Source organism: Aspergillus multicolor (assembly GCF_047715735.1).
Source record: "Aspergillus multicolor strain CBS 133.54 unplaced genomic scaffold BDW74scaffold_46, whole genome shotgun sequence".
Lineage (NCBI taxonomy): Eukaryota > Fungi > Ascomycota > Eurotiomycetes > Eurotiales > Aspergillaceae > Aspergillus > Aspergillus multicolor.
The window spans coordinates 22,785-48,383 of NW_027395997.1; the positions used below are offsets into that span (position 1 = coordinate 22,785).

At 50.9% G+C, this 25,599-nt stretch overlaps 6 protein-coding genes across 6 annotated transcripts; 4 read left to right on the plus strand and 2 right to left on the minus strand.

Moving 5' to 3' along the window:
- Position 1: 1 nt before the first annotated feature.
- Positions 2–3,925, minus strand: BDW74DRAFT_163051 (mannose-ethanolamine phosphotransferase GPI13). The gene is made up of 2 exons (XM_073726047.1): positions 3,244–3,925; positions 2–3,176 (listed from the first exon to the last, which is right to left on the minus strand). Exons 1-2 carry the CDS (start codon positions 3,471–3,473, stop codon positions 200–202), a joined length of 3,207 nt encoding a protein of 1,068 aa, XP_073578375.1. The 5' UTR covers positions 3,474–3,925; the 3' UTR covers positions 2–199.
- A 901-nt stretch (positions 3,926–4,826) lies between these two features.
- BDW74DRAFT_183462 (uncharacterized protein) lies at positions 4,827–5,369 on the minus strand (the record flags this gene model as incomplete). Its single annotated transcript, XM_073730524.1, has 1 exon — positions 4,827–5,369. The coding sequence occupies one exon, from the start codon at positions 5,367–5,369 to the stop codon at positions 4,827–4,829; it is 543 nt and encodes a 180-aa protein (XP_073578376.1).
- Positions 5,370–11,333: 5,964 nt separating this feature from the next.
- BDW74DRAFT_183463 (mRNA-binding protein PUF3) lies at positions 11,334–14,129 on the plus strand (the record flags this gene model as incomplete). Its single annotated transcript, XM_073730525.1, has 5 exons — positions 11,334–11,448; positions 11,511–12,784; positions 12,835–13,113; positions 13,164–13,719; positions 13,768–14,129. 5 exons carry the CDS (start codon positions 11,334–11,336, stop codon positions 14,127–14,129), a joined length of 2,586 nt encoding a protein of 861 aa, XP_073578377.1.
- A 922-nt stretch (positions 14,130–15,051) lies between these two features.
- On the plus strand, positions 15,052–15,660 carry cwc21 (U2-type spliceosomal complex subunit CWC21; the record flags this gene model as incomplete). Its single annotated transcript, XM_073730526.1, has 1 exon — positions 15,052–15,660. One exon carries the CDS (start codon positions 15,052–15,054, stop codon positions 15,658–15,660), a length of 609 nt encoding a protein of 202 aa, XP_073578378.1.
- Positions 15,661–19,724: 4,064 nt separating this feature from the next.
- Positions 19,725–20,448, plus strand: BDW74DRAFT_107980 (uncharacterized protein). The gene is made up of 2 exons (XM_073721688.1): positions 19,725–19,982; positions 20,030–20,448. Exons 1-2 carry the CDS (start codon positions 19,815–19,817, stop codon positions 20,324–20,326), a joined length of 465 nt encoding a protein of 154 aa, XP_073578379.1. The 5' UTR covers positions 19,725–19,814; the 3' UTR covers positions 20,327–20,448.
- A 1,208-nt stretch (positions 20,449–21,656) lies between these two features.
- Positions 21,657–24,667, plus strand: BDW74DRAFT_163064 (uncharacterized protein). The gene is made up of 9 exons (XM_073726048.1): positions 21,657–22,669; positions 22,717–22,905; positions 22,952–23,127; positions 23,171–23,282; positions 23,331–23,391; positions 23,445–23,728; positions 23,774–23,874; positions 23,931–24,506; positions 24,560–24,667. Exons 1-8 carry the CDS (start codon positions 21,920–21,922, stop codon positions 24,244–24,246), a joined length of 1,989 nt encoding a protein of 662 aa, XP_073578380.1. The 5' UTR covers positions 21,657–21,919; the 3' UTR covers positions 24,247–24,506; positions 24,560–24,667.
- The last annotated feature ends 932 nt before the right edge of the window (positions 24,668–25,599 follow it).

Below are 25,599 nucleotides of genomic sequence, written 5' to 3' on the forward strand. Positions count from 1 at the left end.
ACCAAGCAAATGTGCAAATGTTTTCTATATATACAGTTCAGTGACTTACGCATTACCTCCCGCGTACTTCATCAAGGGTCACATTGGATATGTGCATATAACCCCTTGAGAAAACACCATCTATATATAAGGAGCACCATCTCTATCCTTTTAGTCTTGCTTTCGCTTTTGCTTTCGGCTCATGGCTAGGCGAGGTAATCTACCAGCCGAAAATCTCCCCAACGCTAAGTGTACTCCATCGCACGCCGGCAATAGAGACCACGATCAGGACAACATCGATAACTCCCAGGACTAGCGCGCCAAACATGAACCGCGGGCTGAAGATGCGGTAGAGCATCAGATGGCGGCGGAGGTGACCGGCCCACATGGTTGTGGCAAGATTGATAGTCGCAAAGTAAAGGATATACGTAGCGGAAGCCTGAGCAACGTCGGAAAGGAGCTTGAGGCCTGGTTTCTGCGGGGAGGATGAGGAGGTCTTATCGGTGAGCTGGAGAGGCCGTTTCCACATCACGGTGAGCGGGACGGCGATGGCGGCAAGGATCTGCGCGCCAAAGGTGTTGAGGACGACGAGGAGTGGGGACCAGGGGTACTTGACGGTTGTGAGGGGGATGAAGGCGGTTTCCCACTGGATGCTGCTTATGGTGGCCTGGTGGCCGGTCTTGAAGTAATAGAAGGAGCCGAGGAGGCCGAGGACGGTGGGTCCAATAGAGGAATTGCTTGTGACAAGAGCGTTTGTGTCGAGGATTTCTAGGAGGGAAAGAATTTGCCAGAGGAGAAGGCCCATGGCGCCTTGGCCCATGGGTTTCTGCATCAGATTGATGGCTAGGCAGAAGTTGATCGCGAGGAAGAAGAAGCGGGTGCCATGCACATTGCCGAAGCCGAGAATTGTCACTGTTGTTCGTGGGAGTTCTTGTTCGCCCGGAGATGGACGGTTGAATTCGGGCTCTGCATTAGTTTGTGCGACGCTAATGCTGACGCAAGGTTTTGAGTAAATGAATGCTGTTGTGCCGGCGGCAAAGGCAAGTCCGAGGACAAGCTGGGCTAAGAACACTCTGATTGTTTTCAGGGTTTCGTCACTGAGAGGCAGCCACTCTTTGCCGTCGATTTCCTCTAGCACCCAGAAGACTGAAGTGACAAACAAGCCAAGGCGGAACCCAATGCCAATCCACAGGCTGGCTGCTCCTTCATACGACTTTGACCCGGCATAGAAGCCTTTGATGACTGTGGGCAGGATAAGCATCACGAGGAAAGGGATAGCCAATTGCCACGGGGCGGAGGTGGAGGATGTGCTAGAAGCGTAGTAAGTCGAGCGGCAGAAAGGCATCTGCTCCTCTCGGCAAAGGCGAGACAGAGATGCCACCCTTCCCAGGAGGACAAAGACAATTGAATGATAGACCCCGAGAACCCGGTCTGTGGTCGATTGTTGCCGCATGGAAGAGATACCCGCAATGACTCCGAAAGTAGAGAGGAAGAATAGAAGAATCTCATCCTCCCATATCGTGTACGAATTGGATGCGAACCCAATAGACTGACTAACAGTGAATACAACTGCAAGCCACCCCCAAAGCGAGTTCGGTAGCGGCAGTGACAAGCGTTGAGAACTGCCGAATATTGCGGTCGAGGCGCCGAAGATGCTCCCTATGGCGGCTAGTAGAGCTAATACCTCAGGTACTTTCATCTCGGTCATCTTCAGAACCGCGAACAAGGTGCCACCCGCACCGCCCAGTACGGTTCCTAGTCCAACACGTGAGAGGAAGGGCCCGGTGAGCTCCGTGCGGTCAGATTGTACTCCACGAGCATAGAAAATCAGCAAAACTATGCCAGCAAGAAGTACTCCAATGCCTTGCAGCATGCTTGATACATCAAAGCTCGCCCATAATCCGCGGCAAATCTGGAGGGTGTGCCGTTGATAGTGCTTATAGGCCTCATTGATCAAAGCCGCATTCTTCGAGTTGGGTCTACCATTCTGAGCTTGCCATTGCTTCTCCGCGGTTTCCCAATACCCTATTGATTCGAAGTCCTCGCCGTCGTCTGAGCCCCGGGTTTTGGCATAAGCTTGTTGGTATCGCTTGATCTGCGCGGAAGCCAGGCGATTGACGGTGACCAAGTTTTTCCAGTCTTTCCCACTAGTACCAATGAAAGCTTCCTCAATAGGTGAGCCAAGATTGTTAAATGGAATGGGAAGTCCGAGAAGCAACGAGAGGGTTGGGACGAGGTCAATCTGTGGGACAAATCTCTCACGAGCGTACTTTGGTGGCATGACTGTTTCCTTGCTGGTACGGCCAAAGATTCCCTTTCTAGAGTACATCCATAATGCAGCATCAACTTCATCAGCTGATTCTCCGCCGTGGTCACCTTTTGAGTCCATGCCATGGTCACCCATCACAACAAGCAGCGTACTGTCGTCGATTTTGGCAACGAGCTCCCGGATAACATGGTCCATCTGGTTCAATTTGGCTGCCATGGCAGGATGATTAGGGCCGTATCGGTGACCGGCGTGATCAACTCCGAGATAGTGTCCGAATATCACATCCCACTTTGTCTGATTTTGGTGCTCCAGGAGAGGAAATAGGTGCTCGTTCACCCCGTTGTCAACAGTGTGCAAGTCCCATACATTGAACGAATCAAACGGCCGGGTCAAATTGTCATTGAAATAACCTGGGAAAAGAGCTTGCCAGGTGTCGTCACCAAGCTGGACGATGCTCTTTCCTGCCGCGTGAAGCTGGGCAACGAGGTTGTCCTCATCAATTGCAGTACCGGCAAAGTTGGATCCGGCATCAACAAACGTAGGCAGAGTACCTGTAGTCAGACCCTTTAAACGCTGCAGTGTAGTGGTCGGTGGGTCCGCAATGAAGGGAAGAAGGAAAGCGTTCTGCGGGGTGTTGACGGCCGTCTCGTACAGTACTGGTATATTATCATGGAACAGCTGAGCACTTTCAGATTCGACATCGGGCGCAAACGGGACGGTGAAATCATAGCGCAAAGCATCGATTATAATGACAATGGCCTTGTCAAATGACTTTGGATGCCAGCACTCCTCACGGTCCGACTGCGCCAGCAAAGACGAGGGCGAGTCGTTAAAGGGAAGAACGTCGCAGGTAGACTTATTTTCCAGGACCATCCGTGTGAGAAGGAAGCCTTTGGTGAAGAAGAAGATACCAACGACATGTAAGAACCTAGTCGAAAAGCCAGCATTAGATTTAGGCACTTCGAAGATCAACCACAACCACTTGGAGAGCTCACAATATCCACACGAATACACCGAGCAGGCTCAAGTGCTTGTATTTGAATTCCTGCTCTAGGTCCTTCGCATGATCATCCTTTCTGCTCTTATTTGTGGCGCGAGATTGTAATCCGGGCAGCATCTTCGGACTCTGCGCTCTCAGAGAGTCGGAAGGTCGCGATGACAGGTTCAAAGGTGGTTGAGATTTATTGAGGCTATTCCCGCTCAGGTTGTCATTGCGCGAGCTCATTGTTGCGATACCCGTCAATTGGAAGCTCTATTGGCTTTGTCTGCCCAGCTCGGGAATTTGGGGGGCGCGGAGAGTTTCGGTCGTTGTAGACGGAAGGGCTCGCAACGAAATCAACGCAGGAAACCGACAATGTGTGTGGTTATGTCAAGGTTAATAGTTCTAGAGAGCACAGTTGACGCAACTCATCGAAGAAGGCAGCCTGAAATTAGACCTTCCTTTCCAGTCTCTCCCCCTGCCAAAGATTGGAGCTGTATGCTCAGGAGCTGCAGGTGCTCGGTCTTCTCGGTAGATAGGTTCAGCAGATCCAACAGCTCATGATCGCATCTGCAGCTCCATCCGAGACACCGGGTAAGGTTGAGTTGCAGAAATCAGGGGCTGACACAGCGCAATTGCAGATATTCAAGTGCGGACAAGCAATCCCACCGGGCGGCAGCTGAAAAGGCACCAAATCCTGCCCGTGACGTGGGGGAGTCGGCGCTTTCGGCATCTCGTTCTACGAATTCGCGCACTTTCACTGGTGGACGCGGCACGGATCATCAAAAAATCCTGCTAGAGTGGGTCAATGCCGTAAACGGACAACTGTTTAGATCATCCCTATAGTTAGGGTGGTCTTGGCTTCTTAAAGGTCAGGGGCCATCAGCACAAGCGGCTATTCAGAAGAAAGGGAAGCAGTGCGCTATTTCAAATAGACCTCGCAAGGTCGATAGGTACATTCATCGAGGCTCACACCTGCAGGGCGGCCGTCCAATGTAGAGCTTTGACTAAGTACATACATTATCCAGCTGCAAGTCACCATTATGGGAGACCGAGAAGGTAAAGGTAAAGTAGTGACAAAAGAATAGTAGAAAAGGCGCCGCGGCAACGCAGCGAGGAAGAAAAGTCAGTGAGCTCCAACGGAAAACAGAACGTAACTCTCTCCAACCCCTAGGGTCATGGCAGGGGGGAGAGGATGAGTGACAATCACAAGAAATGAACGCCGAATGGAAAATAAAAATCAAAAGTAGTAAGCTCAAAGGCTCCACGATCACGTTAACGCAAGTTGCGTGTCAGCACGCCTCGAAGCACTTAGGCTGCGCTGAGTGGCCAGGCGGATAGAGAAAAAACCGCGATTCGTTGTAGGCAATTTTGATTCGTGTACGAATGAATTGAGCTAGATGCTGGGTAGCTGCTAGTCGCAATATTGGCGGTTGACGAGATTGTGAAGACGTGCAGAAACAACGAAGCAGATTTTGTCGAAACATAGTCGTGCTTGGCGCTGGTCATTGAAGGGTGAAGAGGAAGGAAGGATGCATATAGCCAATTGATGAGATTATCGAGAGGACGGTTTGGGGACAAGGTGGCTTGGTGTTCAAGTTAACCCCAGCGCTTTGCGTCATCCTTCTCCTTTAACCCGCCTATGCGTTCAATGTCCAGGGACTGGAAACGGTCTGCATCGCTCGTCTGGTAAGGCGGAAGCTGGTCATTGTACGGCTCGAGGCCAACGCTACCAGCTTCACTGATCCTTACTACGACAACCCGGCCGGACTTGCGCTTTCCAGACTCATCCTCTTCCTCGGGGAATGTGATGCGAATCTCAGGTACAGGGCTGGGGGGTGGGCTTGACGAGTTCTCCATCAGGTTACGCTTCTCATCGATGACAAACACGGATTCTGTGTTGGTGTACGGCGGCGCAGAGATAGTGAGGCTGCGGTGATGGGTCGAGCATTGACCGTTGTGTACAGGGAGCTCAGGCTGCTGGCGATTCCTATTCCTGCGGCGGAGGACGAGGAGTGCGCCAATCAAGGCAATGCCGAGCAGGATAAGGACCAAGAGAGAGATCAACAAGTCAACCATGGACTCAGATAGGCCTTCAGTCTCGTCATCTCGCGCAACAAATCGGTGGAATACTTGGTTCATTTTGAGAGTTAGTGGGACTATTTCGTATCCAGAACAGTGTCGGAGTCGTGTCTATATGGTGATGATGTGACCACGTGAGGACAGTAGGTTCAAGCAGCGATAGTGTTGCTGTGGACACGGTCGGAATGCTCGGCTAGGAATTCTTGAGACAGAAACGTTCGTAGATGTTTCAGCAATCTTATCTTGTTCAGATAGATATTCCAAGTTAATCGGCGGCTATTGGGTCGTTTATAGAAAGAGGGAATGTATTGGTCGGTGGTGGTGATGGTTCGTGGGGATTCGTCGGTGGCCGGTTGGTTTCTCAACACTGAACAGTAAGTAATGAGAAAACGGGCCAGGGTTAAATTCGGGTGGTTTCAAGAGAAAGAATGGACGGCAAGCAGTTGAATGAGTGAAACTGTCACCTGTTCGAAGGAGAGAACGTCGAGGTTGGGAGCAAAAAGGAACGAACGAGGGAGGAAAGAGAAGGAAAGAGTGAAGAGAGCAGGTTGGGACTTGGGAGTCGGGACGAGGTCGAGCGGGAGAAAGGGAGAGGAGGGCCAGCAAGGGCGCTTAGGCGAAAATAGCATTGCAGGCCAGGGCCAGAACACCGCCGGCGGTTGGCTCGCTGGAGTCTCGTCCTCTGCGGCGCCGATCTAACGAAAAACTAAAGGCGGAAACGCTCCACCTGCGCTTTTGTTTGTTTGTCGATTCGACGATTCCCCCTGTGCAATCTCCAGCCTCGGCCTATCACACGGCCAGTGTTCCTGACGGAGAAGGGGCTCCTCCGTCCCAATTTCGTCAGCCATTTTCATTCGCCTTCTCCTGATCACGAACCCCGTTGCCAACGTTAGCCTGCTGAGCCAGGCTGGGCGTCTTGTGCGGTCATCAATTCATCATCCGCCTTGTTGGAAACAATGACATGAACCCCGGAGCTCCTCATCCTTCTAGAAAACGTCTGCCGGTTTCAGACTGACAAAGCCCCGTTGTTCTATTTAAACCTGACAGCGACTCCATCAATGGTCTTTGTCCCCTGAGTCTCTGAGACCTCAAACACAGTCCTGACTTGAACAATATATTTGGTGGTACTGTAAGACTCAGATCATTCACATTGTCCAAATATTGCACTATTTCAGTGCATGAGTTGATGACAGGACTGAGGCACAGTTAGCGAAGCGGACTCCAATAACATGGCAAGTTTAGTGCTACATCTCTCTCGAACGCCTATAAGCGCAATAGAACGCAAGCCATCACCGTCAGTAATCATTCCAATCCACTATCTTTCGTACGTGAATATGATGACAGCGAAGCAACAACAAGCCCTCTTACTGGTGATGCACGACTGGCCAACTCAAACGATACCTCCAGTTCCAAGCCTATGACCGCTATGCTCGATGGCCTCAAAGTTCTAAAACCGCCGTCTCATGAACAGTTGCTGCGGCTGCGATGGCGGCTGTGCACTCCGTGTCGCCCCTGCAAAGAAGACGAAGACGCGGAGCGTGTTTCCATATCAACAATCATAATACCAAAGGCCTGAATTTCCGCCCCTCCATCCCAGTGTCTGCTCAGATGGAAATTCACGGCCTGGTGGAGTCAGTCCTACCTCATCGTCAAGCTGACGCGATCGATATCATCCCCGTCAATCCAGCGCAGTCTCGCGAATGCTAAGTTTAAGAAGGCCCTCAGCAGACGATCTTCCCCCACTGTTATCCATAGTTCAATATACAGGCGCCTGCATTATGCGCCTGGGCCGGTGTCTGCGTCCAAACTTCTGGATATAGTTGGAGTGCATTTTCTTCACTCGATATCGCAACTTCCGGTGCACTCGCTACTCGCCTACTCGAAACTGAGCATTTATCATCATCTCGTCATGAGTATGAGAGAGAGTTTTGATTCAACCTGGAAGACCCCTGGGCGTTGTACTCACTAGCGCCGTCGAACCCATGTACTGGATGGACAGAAGGATAGTTCCGCTCTCTAGTTTAAAATCAAAGGACGCTTGTCGAAAGACGAAGTGACAAGAGAAGGGCGAGAGAAAGGGAAGAGAAGAGAAGAGAAGAGAAAGAAAAAAGAGCAGAGGAGATAGAAAATAATGTAGATGTGGGCTTATATGCTTGCCACTTCTCTACTCTGCGGATATTGTCATACTGCTGGCCTGTCGACAATTCCTGTCAATTCTCAACTGTCAGTCAACTGTCAGACCACCAACTCTTACTCTCAGCCTGGTTCTATCGTCCATCAAACTCTTGTGACGGCTGGCATCCCGAACCAGCAGAGCAAACAACTGCCTTGTAGCTAACCACCCTAAACCGTCGACATCACGCTTCAACCTTGCGCTGCAAAGCTAGCGCAAGTCTTACCACCCTGTCTAGCCTTCATCGATGGTTTCTCAGATTCTCAACCTTACTATGCTCTAGCTTGGGGTCAGTCAACTCGGAACGCCCTAAAAAGGTCCCAAAATGCAAATTCATGGTGACTTGAGAGAGACTATGTAGCGTTAAGATAAATAGCACTTAAGGTGATAATATTCTGGCTTGGGCTACTGGTTTGCTGGGATGTTATGTGAGTTGTAGTGTAAACATGTCAGCAATATATACTACGTCTAGTACCGGTCCACGGGTGCACTGCTTGGCCATGGATGGACGATCACGAGGCCTCGGAACTTTCCATGGTAACAAGGCCTATCGGGCCGATTGCTATTTTAAAATTGTTCATTACCACTCCGAAAAGCTTGAAAATCACAAGTCACAATCCGAGTGCTAATGTAGATGCCACCACCTCTAAGTCACCACCAGCTGTCTCGACATAATCTTCGGGACCGACTTGAGTCATCTTTAGGTTTAACTAAGGACAGGAGCTTTGAAGTTAGCATGAGCGATTTATTTGTATTGACCATATCTGTATACCTTACTCAATCCATGGAACTGATCTTTAAATCTGAGGCTTAATACTTCGAAAGCGTCGGGCTAGAGTAAAAGGTTGCAGTTCGGGACCGGTGCACCAGAGGGTAGGAAACACGAACCGCCAATAAGTGCTTACGTAGATATGTATATCATCCCCTAATATAGTGTGCGTCATGGGTTATGGGGCGAGTCTTTGGGGATGTTGAGAGTTTAGGGTCTGACTACGCAACTTTATACATCGGCTGGATGGTATTACTGCACCCATGATACTTTCATCAGGCGGGCTAGACAGTGACCAGGCCGAAAGCGAGAGGGAAGTATCGACTCCAGCCTGAAAAATCTGTCACGAAGTATGGCGCGCTGGGTCAACTTGTCAGGTGCCGCGAATTGAAATTCGGATATCGACAATCGGCGCCAGGATCTTGAAAGCCCGATGACTCGTCACCTTACTGAGCAAAGCATATTCGCGGACCTCGAAGGATATGGATTGTTCTCAGCGAATCAACGCAAGGGAGACGGATGGCTGGTGGGAATAATCTCCGCATGGACATGGTCCATTGAGGCCGTACTCATTCCGAGTCTCGACGGCTTCTAGAGCGCGCGGATTAGCGACGGATTACGATCAGCTTTGATATCGTTCCCAACAAATACTCACTGCGTTCCGGAATAGGTACTGGAAGTGAACCCCGTGTGTGGTGTGCTCAATCTCGGAAAGAAGGGAGAAACCTAAGAAGTGAGCATACGATAGACGATCACATTATGGTGATCACAGCGGAGAGGCTCCCTTGACGTCCGGGTGAATCAGGAATCAGCGCTATTCGTTAGGACGTTAGGATGTAAGGGATGGCTACTAGTAGGTTGTGGTTGAGGCGCACCCCGTGCTTGAGTGTACGCCCACGAGCACAAGATTGATTTCGTACAAAAAATTGACTAAAGTGGTCTGATTGGCGTCGACCATGTAGCACGCGCAGCAAATGTACGGAGTAGAGGCTCTGCCCCATGCCCAAAACTTGAGAAAATGAGGTTGTGCTTGATACATCTGATATCTAATTAGCATTTGAGAACCAAGGACACCACAAAGAGTACGTACTAGCAGAAAAGGTTTTAGCTGCGTAGTGCTCGCTATGCCTCTCGTCGAATGAGTAGTTGGACTAAACTAGTGGATCTAGTTGGCTGGGCTTAGCTGCTCCGGTATGATCGTGAAGCTAGCACGGAACTGGTAAAAGATACTAAAGGGTCCTATCCGCGGACGAGAGCTGGAAATAACATCCGCGGCATGAAGGTCGCCCAGTCAAGGTATTGGAGATCTCGACAATGACTTTGTCGTCGCATTGTAGTCATAATTGTCGAAGAGCATGTGGTTCAGGAGACCAGTCCCTGCCACTGAACCATGGCGAGCCAAGATGACGCAAGCGAAACTCCGGACTTCGATCCCACCAGATGGACCGCAACAGAACAGAGTGTCAAGGTAAGAAATGACTCAAGTATCAAGAGCGTTTACTTGGATACCTAATCTGAGGGCATATGAGGGCATTACTCTTTGGCCAGGAAGTGCAGGGAAGAAAAGCCCGTCGAGAAGAGCCCCGGATTTCAGGCCTGGCTGGATCTGTCGGCAGAGTGGTACCTGCCCGAGCTTAAGGCTTAGTCTCGAGATTTCGAGCCCGCAGCATCTTTTTTCCAGCTTGCCTGCCCAGCTTATCTATCGCGTCTTCCTCATCATATCCTACCCTCTGGTCACCAACCATTTCGCCTTTCGTCACCTGGTCGAAAAGTCTTCTATATTTTCTTTTTTACATATGATTTTTAACAACTTTGCTTTCTCTTGTTAGCTTATTTGTCCCCTTCGGATTCTCTAGTCTCTTTGCTTCGGTCTCTTTTTCTATCGCTGTTTCTGTACTACCCTTCTTCTCTCCGCCACTCTCTACCTTGCCTTGCACGCCCTGCCTGGAGCCTCGCTTCCTTCAGCGTCTGTCCCTTATTCGACATATTCTTACACAACTTCCGGCGCCTCCACGGTCTCCATCACCGCCCTGCTGCCTCCTTCCCCGTACCCGTACAGCTTTGACGGCGGACACCAGCGATAAAGATCGATCTATCAATCCCAGCCAGCCGTTTTGGGTCGCATGCTTGCTTTCGCCTGTGTCACGACTGCTCGACGTTGATGCCGTGCTTTGTTTCTCGTCTGCATTCCCACTCTACGACGCTCCACTAATCACGTCCGATCGCTCCTCGATTTGCGCAACAGGCACATTCTCCTCCCATACCAACTGCAATTTCACTTAACCCTTCCCCTCCCCCTTGCTGCTGCGGCCCATTCAAGCTTCCAGCGCTTGTCAATTAAACAAATCCGCATCTTTTCCTCCGCTAGTCTCCGCTGAGACCGACCTGCGAATTTCGAGCTTGCTGAGCATGCACGGAGCGTGGTAGCGCCGCGGTTCTCTCTTGACAACAAAATTGGTCTACGGCTACTTGCTGAGCTTCTAGACTCGCAAACGAAAAGGGAGAGATAATCATCGCCTTGCGTTTACTCTCACGTTTATACTCCGCTGTTGGCATCTACCACTTCTCTCCTGCCTACAACCTCCCTTGGGCCATCCCTTCAATTCCTATCGGACGCAATCCGCCTCCGGTTTGAATCAAAACATATCCTGTTTCCCAGGCTTTTTTTTGGTGCTCCTACACCTCTACCCCTTCGCTTGGGGACCCAGTACTTGGTGAGTTTTTTCCTGTCACGTTCAAGACTTCAAGACAAACTCGTGCTCGTTGTTTGACTGACCCTCGTGCTGCTCGCCATATCATTAGGGTCTCGTGCTTTCGCACCGCATATAGATCTCTCGGGTATCAAGCACGGACTAGTTTCCTGCCGCTTCAGATACACCATTAGAGAGGACGTCATCTATTGTATATGTTCATTTGTGGTCGGACAATTTCGATTAGGGAATACATAGCTGGTCATACTTCGACAGTGAGGTAACATGACTGTTTTGACACATTCAAGAAGGGTCAGTCACTCTCCAGAATATGTGGCCGACTGTGTGGTGGACTGACAGACCCCTAGGCACAATCGAACGGAGCTGCCAACATGCAGTCGGTCCTCAATGAGCGAGCGCGAGGTCCTCATGGGAGTACCGGCAACGGCGTAGGCGCAAATTCGAGCTGGAGTATGGACAGTCTTATTTGGGGAAGTAACGGAGAGTGTATGTAATTAGGCTTCCTGACTGCGTGCAAGTGCTATACTAATGGGCGCTCTCATCGCCAGACTCCGTCGGGCGACCCACCGGTGACGGGAAATCTGGCTCTAGCTCCTTGTTGGCGTCCTCCGAGTCTGATAATAGCTGGGACCCGACTAATCGACGCAACAATCCCTGGGGCGTTGTGGCACAGGGAAATGGGATGGCCACATCCCCTATCCAGAACCGCTCCACTGATCACAGTGCAGCCGGTCTCCCTGACGGCAAAGACGCCACAGGTTATTTCCCACCACAGCCTGTTTCGTCCGGTCTCGGTTCGGGATCTGGTATCGGCCAAATGACTTATCTGAACGGTTCGGGGCATATATCCCCTGCGGGAGACACGAATTCTCTGGGGACCCGCAGTATATATCATACTGGCGAGAGGCGAAACGCCAGTATTGCCGGTACTCCTACAACGGCGTACCAGACACAACCAGGATTCACGAATTCCCTGGACAACTCAAGGCCTGAACATATGGCGTCGGTGAGCATGTCCTCCATGCAGACGCGCGCGGATAATATGCCTCAAAGGGGGAGCACCCGCAACGGCTACGCTCATACATCACACAATTCCACCTCCAATGCTTCTCAGAGGCCTGCGCACACCGCTTATCCCTCGTTTAGTTCGGATGCCCCATTCCACAGCCGGTTTGGCAACGAGTCTTCGGACTTGAGCTCTAACATGGAGAACCTTCAATTGAACGAGCTACAGCATGCCGCTATCCGTCCACCGTTCGTATCGCACATGTCGCTGGACTCATCATTGAACCGGTTCAGGTCCCATGGCTCACAAGATGAAGACAGTTACCAGGCTATGCAAAGCTACGGCAATGAGTATATCTCACAGAACCACGCTTTATCGTATCAAGTGGCACCATCGCCACAGCTCAGAGGCCAAGACGCTGTATCATACGGGGGGTTTCCATCAACTGCCCCGTATCTCAATGGCCGCCACCCAGGTTCTTCTAACTCTGGAAGTCGTTATCGGAACGGGCTTGCACACAACCCTCAAGAGAATCAGCATACGGTCTTACAGGGTAGGATGCGAGAGGATTTCCCCGTGGAGTCTTCATATCAAATGCCCAATATGATCGCCCGTCCGCGACAGTTCACGCCCGCTTTTGACTACAGCTACGCACCTCAGGCCGCTTTGGCAAGTATGTACCCTGTTGCTCAACTCAACGCAGCGGCTCTCACAACTCGGCCCCTGCCACGTGAACACGGGTCTCCTCAAGAGTCATGGGGTCCTGTCCTTGCCGACTTTAGACAGCATGCAAAAAGCAAAAGATTTGAGCTTAAGGTACGCTTTTTCTGCTATCTTATCTTGATGCTTTATTTACAATGACATAGGACATATATAACCATATTGTGGAATTTAGCGGCGACCAATACGGCTCCCGATTCCTCCAGCAAAAACTCGAGACTGCCAACAGCGACGAGAAAGAGCGAGTGTTTCGCGAGATCCATCCCAACTTTCTGCAGCTGGCACAGGACATCTTCGGCAATTATGTTGCCCAGAAATTGTACGAACATGGCAATCAGTCGCAGAAAAAGCTCATGACGGATGAGATGCGGGGCAAGGTCGTTAAGCTGTCCCTCTCGCCGTATGGATGCCGAGTTGTTCAAAAGGTACATTCACACACCACATCCAAATCATAGCTCCAGCTGACAATGCACAGGCCTTGGAACACGTCCTTATTGATCAGCAAGCCTGGCTAATTCAAGAGATCCAGCCGCGGATTCTCGAGTGTGTTGAAAGCCAGCACGGAAATCACGTAATTCAAAAGGCCTTCGAGTTCGTCCCCTCGAAAATTACGAAAAGCATGCTGCACTCATTCATTGGCCAGGTAGAGAGGCAATCGACGCATGCTTATGGGTGCCGAGTTATCCAGAGGATGCTCGAGCATTGCGAACCCTTTGATCGCCACAGAATACTTGCTGAGATCCGTGCATGTACGCCGAGACTCATTGAGGATCAGTTTGGCAACTATGTGATTCAGCATATCATACAATTCGGTGACGAGATAGATCGGTCGTTCATGATCCAAGAAGTTCAGCAAAGGTTACTTTACCATTCGAAGCACAAGTTCGCCAGTAATGTTGTCGAAAAGAGCATCCAGCACGGAAACGACGCCCAATGCCGGGACATGATTGCGAGGTTGACCGCCAGCACGGGAGGTCACGAAAACCAACTCATTGACTTGATAGCCGATCAGTACGCAAACTACGTACTTCGTAAGTTGCTATGCCTCCTTCAAGATATACTCTCTGACTCTCTTCCAGAAAAGATCCTCGGCCATCTTAAGGGTGTGGAGCGGGCAGCACTTGTGGAGCGCATCAAACCATTGCTGGTGCACCTGAAGAAATCAAACTGTGGCAAGCAGATTGCGGCCATTGAAAAGATCATTATTGGAGGAGACTCGAGTCCTTCCCCAACTTCCGCAATCCCTGCTTCGAATCATACATCATCGGCCACGCCCCCCAATTCTCACAAGTCCTCACCACAGCCGATGAATCGCGCAGTACAAGACCCGTTCGTGGCAACGCCGCCTACTCCACCCCCGACAGATAACCAGTGCAATGGCAATAGCGCTGCCTCCATACCCAGCTCAGGATCATCTGACCTCACCGCTATCGCGCAATAATCAGCCCGAGCGTTTTCTTCATTCAACATATTATTACTCTTGCAATACTCTACTTCGTTGCCTCCAGATTGATATAATCCTTTTATAATGCGGGCGCCTGCTCATGGGTCATTCACTTCACATTCTTTGTTATGCGTTTCTCACGGCTTGGTGGCGCAAAGTCTCAATACATGGGCATGGCAGGAGTACAGATTGATATTTCTCTTGTCATTCAACTACATCTTAATTCTCTTCTTGTTCATCGATTTAGTATTATGGAAATGAGGATACGTCCCCATGCTTTTCAACGGTTCTGCTTTTCAGAGGGTCGGCGTCTTGCTGGGAATGGGATGGGAAACATTGCGCTTGACATGATTGACCTCGTGGCTTACCAACGGGACATTGAACATAGGGAGCAATCGCAGATATGAAAAGTGCTGAAGCATAAGGCTTGCTCTTGCACACAGTGAGCTGGTGGAAAAGTTACTTTATCGAGTGGGCGTGAGGAATCCGGAAAGGTCCTGTGGTGTATGTAGCTTAGGTTGTTCATGTAGTACTTGGTGGCTCATTAGGTATTAATACACTATAGGACACTGCGAGTAGTCACACTGATTCCCCCCCCCCCCCCCCCCCCCCTCCTAAACAAACCATTGGGGCATCCTAATGTTTCTTTGTTGAGTTGTACGGTCGGACTATACCATATTGTATCACGTGACAACCAACCAACCAGATGAACCGAGTTGCCTTGCCTTGCTTTGCCTCGCAGCTCGCAACAGACCAACTACCTGGGCTCTTTTGAAACAAATCTCGCTGCAACACATCTCAAGATTATAATACCACCTATCACTTGCCGGTCGCTTCAATAAGTCCCACGTACCTCTTACGAAACGACGAACTCCAACTACCTCCCAGCCCGGCAATTTAGCACAAAAAACACATAACGATGTCCTCCAACGTCGGTCTCTCTACACCCCGCGGCAGCGGCACTTCGGGCTACGTACAAAAGAACCACGCCTTCCTGCGCCCGCGCAACTTCGGCGCCGGCGCCCCATACCCGTCCCCCTCTTCCGCGAACGACCGAGACAGACCTGAGTCAGCTTTTAAGCAGCGACAACCAGACAAAGCGATCCTGGAGCACGAGATGAAGCGCGAGATCGAGGTCAAAGTTTTGGAGGAGCGCGAGCGGCTAGAGGATATCAATGAGCGGGTTGAGGAGGGGAAGGGAGAAGAGGGCGAGAAGGTGCGCAGTGAGGAGGAGATTGATGAGGCTTGTGAGGCGTTGCGGGCGCGGCTTACGCGGGAGATGGAGGAGGTGAGAAATGCTGGTAGAGGGACGAATGCGAAAGGGCGGGATGGGAAGAGGGGGTTCAAGGCTTATCAGGTGCATGAGCTTGCTAATGCGAAGATTAAGGAGAGTGAGCGGTTGAGGAGGGCGCTTGGGATTCGGGGTCAGGATCAGCGGGGAGATGGGGGGAGTGCGAGGGGGGAGATTGAGAGGAGGAGGGAGAAGGAGAGGGAGAGGGAGAGGGAAAGGGAACGAGAGAGGGATTAGGCTGCTTGTATCTATGCTGCTCTTTCATTCTGATCTCATGGATTCATGCTAGGCGTTAGGTGTTGTTTTATGGATTTAATGGGCGGGAAACAGTCTTCTTTGCAGAATTGCATACAGTACATTTTTGCACTGCCATATATACCATACCGGGTATATCCTATTCTAATCAAATCTATGTAGTGAACTTTTCAATCACCCACCCCTCCTTTGCATCCTTCCTCTGGATCACCTTCTTCGCAGGCAACGGCCACCCCGTGGTCCCGATTTCGCCAATCAGCGACGGAATCACAAAGCAAGCCCGTTTCTCCGGCACGCCGCCCAGTGACTCAATCTTGCCTATTGGCTTCCCGTACTCAATCAGCGGCGTGCCATGCGCCAGCGCCGACAGCTGCAGCCCGCTCGGTGTGACAAGCGGGTACATCCTGATCTTCGGTACATCGCCCGCCACAACCGAGGGGACGGACTGCTGGAGATGCGAGTAGATGATATACTGCGGCATTTCCTTGGGCGAGAGCTTCGCGAGGACGGAAGTTGGGTGCACGAAGACAGCCTTCTCGTTGATGTTGTCCGTGCTGACCGGGGCGTCGCGCGAGCGGAAGAGCGTGAGGTAGGGCACGTCGATGGCGCGCTTGGGGGTGCGGGCCATCTCCGGCGGGATGGGGGCCAGATCGGCGCGGATCGCGACGTTGTCGATGAAGCCGGCTGTGACAATCTGCTTGAGTGCCTTGACTTGTTTCTCGGAAGGTTCTGGTAGCCGTGCCTGATACGCTTCAAGGAGACCTGGATTGTTGGTGCGCACGATGTCCGTCAACTGTCGTCGTAGCTGAGTAGCTTCTTTGAGTGCCTTGGCGCGCAGGAACATCTTCTCGCAGAAGTCGTCGGCGCCTGTGGCAGGGGCATAGCCGTACGCGCAAATCGCGGAGAGGTATTTGAGGGCGTCGGAGTTGTCGTCGTGTTTGCTGAAGAGGCGGTGCGCGCGTGCGTAATCCTTGTGTCGCTTTTCGCGCTCTGTGTCTTCTAGTCTGTCGGAGTTCTTGTAGATGCTTCTGTCGCTGTCCTTGTCTTCCTTGCCGGGAACTGGGTCGATCTGGTTCTCTGGCACGAAGAGGTCGCCCACTGCTAGAGCGGAGACGAGAGCAATGACATAGGGCATACAACCGTGCTGGTGGCCGACGTAGACCATCTTGCCGAATCGGGGAGAGAGAGGGTATGTGGAGAGACTGTTACCGATAGCCGTGATCTTGCCATTGGCGCTGAGAGCGCCCAAGTTCTTCAAGAGCTTTTCGGCCTTTGCGAGGCCCTGGCGACTGGGTGGTGTAGGGAACGGGAAGTTGATGACATTGTGCAGGCCCATGCTCTTCATCTGCAGGACAACACCCTCAATAGGTGTTCGCAGGATCTCCGGGTCCGTGTACTCGGCGAACTCGCCTTCGTAGATAGCCGACGAATACATTCTATAACAGTGACCAGGCCCTGTTCGACCGGCACGACCGGCACGCTGGTTTGCACTGGCCTTGCTGATCCAGTCGATCTGGAACTTCTGCACACCTGTCTCCAGGTCATACTGTTTCTCTTTGGCGCGGCCGCAGTCAAAGACGTACCGGACACCAGGGATTGTAAGAGATGTTTCGGCGACGTTGGTCGCTAGCACAATGAGTCGAGACCCCTCGGGTGGCGGCTCAAAAACGCGCAGTTGTTCTTTCGTTGGAAGTTGCGAGTATAGTGGTAGGACGTGGACCTTTGTAGATGAATCCATGGCTTCCTCGCCCTCCTCACCTACATTGAATTCTTCATCTTCCTCGGGGTCATCAAGACCCGTGATCTCGAGGTCACTATCGTCATCGTCATAGGCGTCAACAGCAGCATTGGAAATATCAACTTCCCCGATTTCAAGATCCTCTGCCTCTAATGGTGCATCTTTTGCAGATATCTGGACCCTGGCCTGAGTCACCTCTCCCCGCTGTGTCGGTTTGAAGGCCTGCTTCAACCGCTTGGAGAGCTGTTTGATCTCGTTTTGGCCGGTCAAGAATACAAGAATTGCTCCCGCGGGGAGTTTGCGGTGACCCCTAGAGACCTTCCTAAAGGCTTCTTCGACGTAGTCGCGATGTGTCCGTCGGGAAAAGTGGATCGTGACGGGGTATTGGCGACCCTCGGCCTGGACGAGAGGCGGAGGGCCTTGACGGAACAGGCTGGCGTTCTGCGTAAAGTCGGAAATGCGCAGGGTTGCAGACATGATCACGAGCTTCAGAGGTCTGACTGAAGGGTCTTCTTCGCTCATGGTTTTGCGCAGGTCGACGATACGGCTGACCATGCCGATCAGGATATCAGTGTTGACGCTCCGCTCGTGGGCTTCGTCAATCACGATGATCGAGTACTTGCTGAGAGAAAAGTCCTCGGCGATTTCGCGGATTAAGATACCGTCTGTCATGAACTTGATGGCTGTTTTACTGGTAGCGGTGCTCTCAAAACGAATCTGGTAGGATACTTGAGACGAGAATTGGCCCAGTTCATCGCCCACACGCTTCGCCATACTGACTGCGGCGACTCGACGGGGTTGCGTGACTCCAATCATGCCTGGGTTTCCACTCTCAGGATTTCCGTATCCAGACTCGAACAGAAACTGCGGGAGTTGCGTGGTTTTACCGCTACCAGTGGCACCCCAAATCACGATGGCGGAGTTGTTATGAATGGCTTCCATAATCTTCTGTTCTTCGCCCACAACTGGAAGCTTGAGACGGGCCTCTTGGACTTCCTCGGGACGGTCGACCTGGACACTGAAGGCTTTTCGATAGGGGTTGCCCTTTGTCACTTGGAGTTCTAGGGGTAGGGGTTCTTCTTCCACGGCTCTGACTGGTATAGCAGATTTCGGGATGACTTGTGGTTCTGAGGTTATTGGGGTGGAATTGGGTTTGAAGCCTACTGCTTCGTTGATTTGTTGTCTGGCCCACGATTTGAAGGCTGATTGTCGAGGTTTGATGCGTCCTTCGGTGCTCTCATCTTCGTCCTCATCATCCTCCTCCTCCTCCTCCTCATCGTCTTCTCCATCGTCTTCGTCTTCATCTCCGTCATCCACCTCATCTTCGTCGTCATCATTGCTCTCACCCTCTGAATCTTCCGATTCCTCAGAGCCCGAGCCCTCTTCCTTCTCGCTTTCTGCTTCATCATCAGGTTCAACCTTCTCTTGCTTATCCTCGTCATCTGAGAATCCCTCCCACGGAACCTGATTCAATCGGGCTTTAGGCGCAGCCTTCGGTATCCGCTTCCGCTTTTTGAGAATCGGAAAACCATCCGGACCAAGTTCAAGAGGACGTTTTAAGCCGATACCATTCATCACAGCCGGCGCCGCCTGTTCCTTCTCTGGTGCCTTCCCAACCATGTCCGCTCCCGTCCGTGGTAAGTCATCGTCCGACTCGTCGCCTGAGAATTCCGGCGCATTGTGTGTTTCAGCGACGTCTGCTGTATGTCTGGGCTCATCGTCCTCCCTCTTGCGCTTTCCGATTTCCTTAGACTTCTGTAAGCCAGTGACTTCGAGTTTCGACTGTGCGAGTTTCTTCAGTAGCGCAGTGTTTTCTTCTTTCTTGAGTTTGTTTTCCTATACACTGTTAGATATGGTCCAAATAAGTCGGCGGGTCAAACAAACAATGTATTTGTCCAGGCGCTTCTGCTTTTTGGCGGATATCTTTGTGTGCTGCGCCCTCAATTCTTCCCGGAGTTTCTCCTTTCTAGCTTCTCTTTCCGTCTTGGAGAGAGGCTGGACCTCCGCCGCATTGGTGTCGGCTGCAGTATCGGCTGCAGCCTGTTGCCGATGCCGCTGCTTCCTTTGGCGAGGAACAAACTTGGGCATCCTGGCGACCGTTTACCGAATCGGAGACCAAAAGTAACCAAGATCTGCTGGGTAAAGTGGCCAATTCATCCGATGATATCGATGGATTCTAGAAAATTTCAGGGCGGTGATAATATTCTGCCGTGAAGCGGACTGATAGTCTCACCGCCTTCGCTATCTCCGCCATACCTATGGAGCCGTAGTACTCTGTGTCAATATGCATCGCAACACTAGCCGACTGTATACGAAGCAGCTTATTTGTGCTGGTCTTTACTACTCCATACTAGAGAATCTCGTGATACTCTTGGGTAACTTGATACTTTGAAGCAATATGACGGATACACTCGGCCTCAATGGTCTCAACTTGGGCCTTCCCTTCCCCGCAGCCACCAAGCAAGTCTCTGGAGATATCAATGGAGTGCGTACAGATGTCATGACTGTCAAATTCAGCGACAAAATTATGCTCACGATATCGCAAAACGGACGGCTTGGCCACTGGGTCAGTAGTCAAGTCCCCATTATTTAAGTCACACTAACCATTCGCAGCTCCATGTTCCAATGGAGAACAAAAATCCCGGCACAGAGGGCCAGCACAGAGCCCCGGACTTCGCAGATGACGGGCTTCTCCCCTTGAGTGAGTTGACCGCGACTTCCATTCTCGGGGGTCGTGCTCCTGGACATGAAATTGTTGGTCAGCTATATGCTCGTCAGATTGCGAGTGCCATTGTCACCAAGTCACCGAACGAAAACCGCCTGCTTGTTGTGGGGTTAGGCTTAGAAACAGCTGAAGCTGACCGAGATGTCTTCTTCGCTGTCATAGACCTTGTCCTCCAGTGCATCTAATGGGGTAAAGAGAGAAATCCAGATGCTGAATCCTTCGTCCCCATCTTCTTTCTTCTCCCGTTCAAACTTCAGATGCGAAAGCTCGAGCTTGAATATCAGTTTCTTGAGGCTTTCGCGTTCTTCTTTAGAAAACCTCTTGAGGTTCAGCTTTCCAAAGAATTACGAATGCTCTGCTGAACAGTGTCTCGATCGAGAGTGCCTCGTTCAAGCCAGTCACTCTCTAATCATCGTCAACCACCACGCCTAGGCCAAGCATATGATGGGTTCGTTCACTTTCAATTTTGCGATGAATGGCTGTGTGAAGTGGTTCGCCGAGAAGACGCCAAGTAATGTTCTAATAACCCGCCCGCAATAGCTCAGGAAATGATACGGAGCTATTGAAGCCTCGCGGCAAATGGCGTGGGCAACCCTAAGAATACTCATGCCTTCCATCCTGACATGTCTGTGCCTTTCAACCCAGTGGCTTCTTGTCATTTGTGAACAACTCTCCCCAAATGAGAAGTCTAAGATTGAAACGGATACAATAAAGGTAGCAGCTCGAGCTTTGGTTTCCATTCTCGGGAATGCCTAGCACGGCCTTGGAAGCCTCTGAGACGATCGTGTCGCGGTATTGGGGATTTCGCCGCGATCCTCCTATTGATAGGTGTACCTGCCCACTTCGTCGTATGTTGGCCTGAAGAAACGCATGTCAAGGCTACAGCCCTATCAGCAGCAGGACTTAGCCGTGATCCTTCAGCCGACCTACCGAGGGTTCTTCTGGTCTATACGATTGAAGCACGGCCCTACAACGATTTTGAATTGGTATTGGCACCTTTGCAGTGCATCTTGTTGGCTTGATATACGGGAGAAAATGGGCTAGGATCTTGATTGAGATGGCCTATGGTGTGTTCGGCGCCATGGACAAGCTGGCAGTATCAAGGAGGCTGGGAAATAGAGCGAGTGGCCGTGTTGTGTCCTTTACACTTGTACAAGGCTAGGATCAAAGAGAGAGCGATAGTTACAATTCAGCCTATCAGCAATTAAATTGTGTATGAAAGTCGAGTATTAGGTCTCTACCGCATCTGAGCTTTCCTTGATTTTACTGGAGCAGTGAATGTGCTCACAACCATGCAGAGTGGCTCTTGAACCAGGCCACATTACAGTTTTCTTAATCCTTTTTGCACTCGTATGAGGAGTCTCTTCAGTGGGATCTAGATAGCCAAGATCAATTTCAATTTCACCTATCGAGTCGTTGTCACTCAAACACTCACAAAGATGTGGTCACGTGCCTGCGGTCTGTAGAGGCCCGCGGCTTCTCTTACTTTCTTCCAACTCCCCATATCCTGGTCATTTACATTATCATCATTTTGGGGTTACTTTTTACTCTGAAACAAGCTTGTCCTATCCTAGGCTTTTGAGAGCTGCCTTAGAAACCAACCAAAGTGTGTTCTAGAGGCCCGGTCGACGTAGTAAACACCGTCACGGTAGTGGAACACACAAGTCACTCCACCGTATCGCCATTTCCAGCCTCAACAAGGAACTTTGCATCTGACATTTCATATACCCCAATCCTTCATCTCATCTGAGCATATCGAGTACGCATCAGCTTGCAAGATGGAATCCGACGATGAAGACCTCAAAGCAGCAATTGCTGCCTCTCTGGGTCAGGCTCCGTCTTCGCCAATAAAGGCCAGTAACCATAACAAGTCTGTGGTCGACTTGACAGCTGAAAGCGACGACGATGTTGTACCAATCTTCCCCAAGTCCAACTCGGTCATTGGCTCAGATACCGAACGCTACGCAAGCGTCCTTGACGACGCAGGAGACGATGAAGACTTGAAGTTAGCTATTGCATTATCTTTGCAGAATTCGGCTGGACAAGGTGACTCTTCGAAGCCAGCTTCCACATCTATCCCGTTTTTGGAGCAGGGAGGAAAGGGGCAGGCTGAGCCCAACCCTGCCCAGCAGTCATTCCTTAGTCTTGATCGTAGGAAGATGGAGGAGGAGCGTCTTGCGCGTCTTGCAAAGAGAAAGGCCGACTTCCCTGCCGCTGCAGATGATCAACGTCAACTGAAGCAACCTCGTACGGAGCCTCAGCAAGGCGCTAGCAGTGTACATGCCAACACAGCGACACCCTCATCTGTACCCTCTATCCAGTTTCCAAACGGCACGGTTAAGAAAACATTTGCGTATGGCCATCCTAGGTCAGGCGACGATATCAAAATTGAGGAAGTCTTACAAAGCTCAGATCTCGAGCTGGGGGTAATAAGCTCGTTTATCTGGGACATTGAATGGCTTTTCTCGAAGCTTAGCAATGGGAGGAGTCGGTTAATGCTGATAATGGAAGCAAAAGATGATGGCACAGTAAGATATCTTAGTGATACTTCATCGTGCGCTGACTGACTCAGCAGAAACGACAATACGAGTCAGAAACCGCACACATGGAACGCCTGCGACTGTGCTTTCCGCCCATGGAGCCTCAGGTCAATTGCATGCACTCAAAACTCATGCTCCTATTTCATCCTACATATATGCGGATCGCGGTCCCGACTGCAAACATCACTCCGTTTGACTGGGGGGAGAATGGTGTGATGGAGAATGTACACAGCCCTACACTGCCATGGTTCAATAACTAACATTGGCCAGAGTGTCTTCTTGATCGACCTTCCTCGGAAAGAAGATCCAAACTCGAGTGAACCCACGGAATTTTACAAAGACCTCGTCTACTTTCTCAAAGCTTGCACCTTGCATGATAAGGTCATTGCAAAACTCGATGGTTATGACTTTGGCAAGACAGCCCAATATGCATTTGTACACACCATGTAGGTTTGCTGCTCTGCCACCGGATGTTACTAACTTCCCTAGCGGTGGCTCGCATTGGGGCAGCTCTTGGAAGCAAACCGGTTACTGCGGGTTGGGACGTGCGATATCATCCCTTGGATCACAAACGAATAAACCGCTTAATCTTGATTTTGTGGTACGCATTCTCTGACCTCTATACCCAAAAAGAGACTAACGCGGGCAGACATCATCTCTCGGCTCTTTGAACACTGACTTCATGAAATCTATATATCTCGCTGCTCAAGGTCAAACTCTGTTACGTCAATCGCCGGACTCTTCCAACTGACAGAGCTCACAGGCGATTCCGGTCTTACCGAACTCACACTCCGGACAGCGAAAACGTTCCCTGCCAAATCGCTCGCCGATCCGCGTCGCCTAATTCAGGCTTCCGCAGCGAGTGAATGGAAAGATAGAATCCGCATCTACTTTCCCTCTGAGGAAACGATTCTCAGATCCACGGGTGGACCAAACTCCGCGGGGACAATATGCTTTCAAGAGAAGTACCTTAATAACGGCAAATTTCCGAAAACTGCTTTGAGAGACTGCGTCAGCGTTAGGAATGGGCTTGTAATGCATAATAAGGTATGTGACCAATAGTTAGGATTGAAACATTGCTGACGCATAAAGATTCTGTATGTCCAACCGGACGATCCAATCCCCCTCTCGGGAGGTAAGCAATGCCTTGGATGGGCATATGTCGGGAGCGCAAACTGTTCTGAGAGTGCTTGGTGAGATTTTCATCATTCTTCCAGGGCCCATGTTATACTAACATTGTTGTACTCAGGGGTCGCTTGGTCCAAGACCGCACGAGGAAGCAGCCGAAGCTCAACTGTCGCAACTGGGAATGCGGCGTCGTGGTTCCGGTCATCAAACAGAGGAAATCTGTCGAAGATCCAAACGCAAGCACTGAAGCAGAAAGTGAGGATGAAACCGAAACTCAGCCCAGAAACGACTCCGGAAAAGGCGTGGTGAGTAAGGGTAAGGCAGAGAACGGACGTCTTCTGGATATCTTTAAAGGCACTGTCCCTGTGCCGATGCGTTTACCAGGGCAACGATATGAGGGCCAGGGCGCGAAAACGCCATGGTATTTTATGAAATAGGGAACTGCAGAATAATGACCTCGACGCATTACAGCCGAGGCGCCGCAGATTTATGAATAAACATGTTCGAGACGATAACATTACCGTACTATAGACAACAGATCCGCCAATCTGACCGTAACAGGTCGTTTAATAATTATTTAACTTGGAAGCCACTGGTAAAATGTTTCACAGCGCCTCACACTCTCAGGGGCCTTCAGCCCGACTCGACAATGCATCAATGACGAGAACCAATGCGGGTGTTGCGGTCGTGCAGTTAGCTGGTTGAAGAGTGAGTTCTATCAGGCATGAACATGGACGTTTTGAACCATACCAATGAGCTTGACGAGATCAGGGTAAGGTTCTGGAAGAGACGGGGAAAAGTGAGTATACCGGCCCGAAGTCGATAGTGACACCTGGTATATGAAGAGCAATGGCAAAATGAAATGAATACTTGAGACATTTGGTCGATAAAGATAACCTGATTATTCGATGGACTGGGTAGACATACAGCGACTCGTTAGCTAGCGAGTTAGCTAGGGAGATAACCCTAACACAGGGGGCTTATGCCTCATACCATCAGCCTCAGGTCTGGAGGCCACAACCAAAGCCTCACAAACTCACTCTGAGCGCGAACTGAGATTCTCAGTATAATATCATCGTTTTCCCTGCCATTTTTATCACTTGGTCTGCATCACCTCAGCCTTAGCCTCGTGCAGCGTCGTATATCCCTGCATCCTGGCTGGTGAGGGTTGCGAGAGATGTTTCGGCAAAATTTATGGATCGCTGTTTTGGCAACTGGTGCCCCTTGGGTTAGGGTGGCTCGGTCCAGTGAAGAACGACTGTCTCGCTTTCCGGAGACGAGTGCTTAAATTGATAGAGTTTATGCCGCGAACGCAGAGGTAACGGGTAACGGGCAACGGGCAACGGGCAACGTAGTAGGCGCAGCTTGAGCCTTTGCGTCCGCAGCAGACGTGATTGTTCACGGCGTAGTGGATGGATGATAACGCTTCCACATTCTGGATAACGATCCGTGTTACGGAGCCTCGTCGGCAACAGGCATTATCCTGAGAAGTTAGAAGATATTGATAAGAACATTAGACGGATTGCTCTCGTTGGGAGGACTACTTCACTATCCTGTAACTGTGTCCTGCCATGGCCAGGCTGAAGACAGACAGTGGCGCTGCTTGTTGTTTCTATTCTCTCCAGGTTACGGCGATTTTGCACGTAGCGACCCGTCGGTATAAGCCTCAGCACATCCGTGATTAGAGCCTTCCAGGCTCAATCTGGGTTGGGTTGTCCTTGCACGCAGCGTTCCTTTGACAGTCGATGATCTCGTGCGGGAGGTGAGGAAATTGGTCTTGTGGAAATGCT

What these genes read in the sequence shown, in the direction of transcription:
- BDW74DRAFT_107980 (XM_073721688.1), top strand. Translation starts at nt 19,815, where the DNA reads ATGACGGATACACTCGGCCTCAATGGTCTCAACTTGGGCCTTCCCTTC. An exon ending in ACGGACGGCTTGGCCACTGG is followed by an intron (nt 19,983 to 20,029) that starts GTCAGTAGTCAA and finishes AACCATTCGCAG; the next exon opens with CTCCATGTTCCAATGGAGAA.
- BDW74DRAFT_163064 (XM_073726048.1), top strand. Translation starts at nt 21,920, where the DNA reads ATGGAATCCGACGATGAAGACCTCAAAGCAGCAATTGCTGCCTCTCTG. An exon ending in TATGCATTTGTACACACCAT is followed by an intron (nt 23,128 to 23,170) that starts GTAGGTTTGCTG and finishes TAACTTCCCTAG; the next exon opens with CGGTGGCTCGCATTGGGGCA. An exon ending in CGCTTAATCTTGATTTTGTG is followed by an intron (nt 23,283 to 23,330) that starts GTACGCATTCTC and finishes TAACGCGGGCAG; the next exon opens with ACATCATCTCTCGGCTCTTT.
- BDW74DRAFT_163051 (XM_073726047.1), bottom strand. Translation starts at nt 3,473, where the DNA reads ATGAGCTCGCGCAATGACAACCTGAGCGGGAATAGCCTCAATAAATCT. An exon ending in GGTGTATTCGTGTGGATATT is followed by an intron (nt 3,177 to 3,243) that starts GTGAGCTCTCCA and finishes CTTTTCGACTAG; the next exon opens with GTTCTTACATGTCGTTGGTA.